At 30.4% G+C, this 4233-nt stretch overlaps 1 protein-coding gene across 1 annotated transcript; it reads right to left on the bottom strand.

Annotated features, from left to right (window-relative positions):
- Positions 1-845: 845 nt before the first annotated feature.
- LOC108730373 (THUMP domain-containing protein 1 homolog) lies at positions 846-2550 on the bottom strand. The gene is made up of 5 exons (XM_018460030.1): positions 2259-2550; positions 1812-1961; positions 1480-1724; positions 1191-1410; positions 846-993 (listed from the first exon to the last, which is right to left on the bottom strand). Exons 1-5 carry the CDS (start codon positions 2463-2465, stop codon positions 865-867), a joined length of 951 nt encoding a protein of 316 aa, XP_018315532.1. The 5' UTR covers positions 2466-2550; the 3' UTR covers positions 846-864.
- Positions 2551-4233: the final 1683 nt, after the last annotated feature.

Below are 4233 nucleotides of genomic sequence, written 5' to 3'. Positions count from 1 at the left end.
CCCAAACGTTACTGTCTACACACTCCACTGTCCACATATGTTATGATTTATTTGGAATACAACTATGTATAATAGAAACATTGCACAAGTAACTAATTCATTTTTTAATTTGATTTTAAATTTCGTGCACTATTGGACTCAAGAATCGCTAAACGCATGCGCATTAAGTCACAGAGCATGAAAAGGCATACTCATAGCGCTTATATCGAGTCGGTATGACAGATTTCCTAACCTGAACGGTCGTGAACTTTAACGCTAAATATCTCGGTTCGCGGGGCAGAGCGACGCTTATTTCTGCCAGATTCGTTCGTTTCATGCAAAAACGCATCGAATGAGCCTAATTTCATTAAAATCGGTGAGGTCGGCCGTCATCTCCGTAATTACTGAAATTAACTTCTCTCTTTCGCTTTTAATTTCTTGTATATATATTTTTAATTAAATTACAAAATATATCATAATGGTAACATAGTAGAATGGATTCCAAGAATGGATATGGACATGGAGAAAACCCGCGAAACAGATAACCTTACATCTATACATACATAAAATACATAACATACACACACATTTTATATTTTTTTAATTAAAGTAAGTTTTTTTGTAACATTTTTACAATAAAATGGTCTAAATAATTGTATGTAATTCATATGATAAGTTTTTATATATGTAGTAAGAGATATTTCATAAAATTATTAATTTAATTTAAAATTATTACTAATAATTTTAATAGATGTGTATTAATAAAAATTATTTCACACCATATGCATGTGACATTTAGTTATAGTACATATATCTTTATAAAACATAAAATAGTATTATGTATAGGTATTTACAAATTTGTCTGAAACAGCGAGCTTAGTTGACTTATTCTCTTTTTTTAAGTTGTACATCTAAATTTTTATTATTGTCAGTACATTTTACTCGTTTTTCTGTACTTGATATAATTATACTGATATTTTCTTCATTTGCTAAATGTTTTTCCTTAGGAATTATCTAAAAAAATTTTGTAATTTATATATTATTTTGAAAATATTACGAATTTATTATATCAATAGTATATGAGATAACCGTAAACAACAATCTTTATATATAATATAAAGTAAATTTTTATATATAAAGATTTACTTTATATACATATGTAAAAGCATATACATATATAAAAGTTGCATAACCATTATAAAAAGTATTACCTTATTTTTTGTACTGTTGCATATTTCGAGAAGATTGTATTTCTTAAATTTGTAGTAATGAGGAGCGACAGAAAGTAAGCAAACCCCACGTATTACTTCAACAATCACAGCTATGTCTGGATTTTTCAAATCTGTTTTATTACCTGGATTTTTTTTCAATATTATTTCTGCCAAATCTTCAATGATTTCATCTCTTTTAATGCTGTTATTACTGCGACGACTAGAACATTATTAACTTTATGAATAAAATACCAGGATTGGTTACACAAAATACAACCTGTTAACTTACTTAAACACAATGCTGAATGTCTTAGGCTCTTGAGCAAAATACTTTTCAAACAATTCATTTGCTTTTGTCTTTATGTTATCCATATACGCTTTGCAAACAACTTCAATTGGAAGTAACCTTAATAAGTATCTGGTACATTGTTCTTTGGTTGTATCTAGTTTAGAGACAATTTTAGTAACCAATTCTAATGGATTTGGTAAGGTACTTGTTATAAAAATCATATTTTTAACACCTGTATCTACTACCTATATGGAATACAATGATATTGATAAATGCAAATGTTATCTCAAAGGAAATAACTTTATTAATGTTAGTCAATATGACAAATATACTTGAAATTTTCGAGAAGGTAATGGCATTTCACGTTCAGTTCTGAGTTCATTGATTTCTTTCTCTAAAGCAATTGATATGTCATCATCAATATCCTCTATAGATTTATCAATTTCCTTTTTATGGAGTACGTTTATTGATGTTTCAGACTCCTTAAAATGAAAAAATAAAAATATATATATTTATAATTAACAGTAAATACTTACGGTAATTATTCAGAATACCTCCCTCACCTCCGATTTCGATGAAATTAGGCTTATTCGACGCGTTTTTGCACAAAACGAAAGAATCTGGCAGAAAAAAGTGTCGCTCTGCCTCGCGAACCGAGATATTTAGCGTTAAAGTTGACGACTCTGCAGGTTAGGAAATCTGTCATACCGAGGGAGGTATTCTGAATAATTACCATACTTACAAATGTCCTATATACTTTGCTTTACATAACCAAGTACCTTATGCATGTCCGATTTTTCATCCGCAAACAAATTGAGCAATCTATAGGCCTCAGTAATGCAGCCTCTCTCATGAAAGTTGCACGTGCATAGAAATCCTGTCATACCGGGTTCCAACACAAATTGTTTACGTTTCTTAGAATCCTTACGATTCGCGACATATCTATCATTCCTTTTTCGTGTATTCGTTGCACTGTTCGTCTGCATTTATTTTATATTCACTTTCTTCTTTTAATTTCTATCTTGAATCGGAACAAAAATATCACGTAGATAGTGGGTGCGTTCAGCAGAATGTTTGTTTTGCAACTGTTGTAAGTTTCCTTCGCGCTAATTGGATCATACTTTTAGATCTAGAAGAATGGTCCTATCTCAGCAGACAATCATAAAACGGTTGCAAAACTGTTGAGTCTGCTGAACGCAGCCATTCAAAATCATGAAGGTGAGTGTGCATAATGGCTGCAAAAGGTGGGGGACATGACTTGTCAACTTACGGGTAGAGTCCTATATATTAGGACATATGTATATATGGAACATGCTGTCCCATGACAGTCAGATTTCGGAAAACGGAATTTCGGTAAAGTAATAGAGTGGAGATCAGAATTATTGAAATGTTTTACTGTTCGTCTGCATATATACGTTAAATATAAGATTATCGAAATTGAATTTCTATACGTATAAAAAGAAATTCATTATTAATAAATAATTGTTCGATAAGTATTCATTTTTCCAGCATACAAATATAACCATTTATATCGTTAAGGATAAAATTGCGTGCTTGTCGGTTCGAAATTTTTGTGGTTTGGTTCCCCATGGAGCGATTTTTTCGGAAAGCAGACTGTTATTCTAACCTCAAACCGTCTTTTAACTTAAAAGATTCTTTCATTATCTTCTGTTATAATAAAAAATATATCGAAATTTTATTTTCTTGTGAATTCTTCTACTATATAATAATTACCTTTTTTCATAAAATATTTAAAATAATTTTTCTGATTTTTCACAATTTTGGAAATATTGGGCAACCCAGTCACAAAAATTTCAGACCGACAAACACGCAATTTTATTCCTAACGATATAAATAGTTTTATATGCTGAAAAAATGAATACCTATATATTAATGAATACTTATCGAATAATTATTTATTAATAATGAATTTCTTTTTATACATATAGAAATTCAATTTCGATAATCTTATATTTAACGTATATGTGCAGACGAACAGTAGAACATCTCAATAATTCTGATTGGTTGATTCCCACTCTACTTTTCCGAGATTCCGTTTTCCGAAATCCGACTCAGGCTGCCTTTCCATGGAGAAAGAAACCACGGAACGGAATATTGACAAAAAAAAGGATGAGGATAATCTTAGAGATCCTCAAGTAAGAGATACGCGAATTGAAATCGCTACGGGATTGGTTGATGACGATGTTGCAAGAATATGGCGCAACCAATGGCGCAACCACATTTCATTTCCACTTACATAAGATAAAACGCGGCGAACAATCACTAAAAGTGAATTTTTCAGCTAACATATTGAAAAATCGTTGAAATTTCTCTGAAATTTTTACTGAAATTTGTCTAAAATTTTACTAAAATTTTGTTGAAAATGAATTTTTCAACTAAAAATCGCTGAAATTAAACTGAAATTTTTCTAAAATGCTGAAATTTTGCTGAAAAATATTCCACAACGTAAAATAATTTCAACGAAATTTTTCTATCCGGAAATCCATTGAGCCCTTTTGGAGGCTTTTTTGGATTTTTTGGAAAATGTTTCATAAGAAATCCCTTAGCTGCTGAATTTTTACAATTTGGCACGCAACAGCCTGAGATTGTCATTTTCTAGATATTACCTATAATTGTTTAAATCAATAAATAAAACAAGGGCAAACGAGCCAACTACAATATAAGATCTTTAATAAACGTATATATATACAATAATCAAACGTTTCGACACCGATCGGGTCATTTTCAATGTAC

The sequence above is a fragment of the Mycetomoellerius zeteki genome, unplaced genomic scaffold, assembly GCF_001594055.1.
Source record: "Mycetomoellerius zeteki isolate Tzet28-1 unplaced genomic scaffold, Tzet1.0 scaffold900, whole genome shotgun sequence".
NCBI lineage: Eukaryota > Metazoa > Arthropoda > Insecta > Hymenoptera > Formicidae > Mycetomoellerius > Mycetomoellerius zeteki.
The sequence above is the reverse complement of the archived record's forward strand: the minus strand, read 5'-3'. Positions and strand labels throughout refer to the sequence as shown.

What these genes read in the sequence shown, in the direction of transcription:
- LOC108730373 (XM_018460030.1), bottom strand. Translation starts at nt 2,465, where the DNA reads ATGCAGACGAACAGTGCAACGAATACACGAAAAAGGAATGATAGATAT. An exon ending in AAAAATCGGACATGCATAAG is followed by an intron (nt 1,962 to 2,258) that starts GTACTTGGTTAT and finishes TTTCATTTTAAG; the next exon opens with GAGTCTGAAACATCAATAAA. An exon ending in TACCTTCTCGAAAATTTCAA is followed by an intron (nt 1,725 to 1,811) that starts GTATATTTGTCA and finishes TATTCCATATAG; the next exon opens with GTAGTAGATACAGGTGTTAA.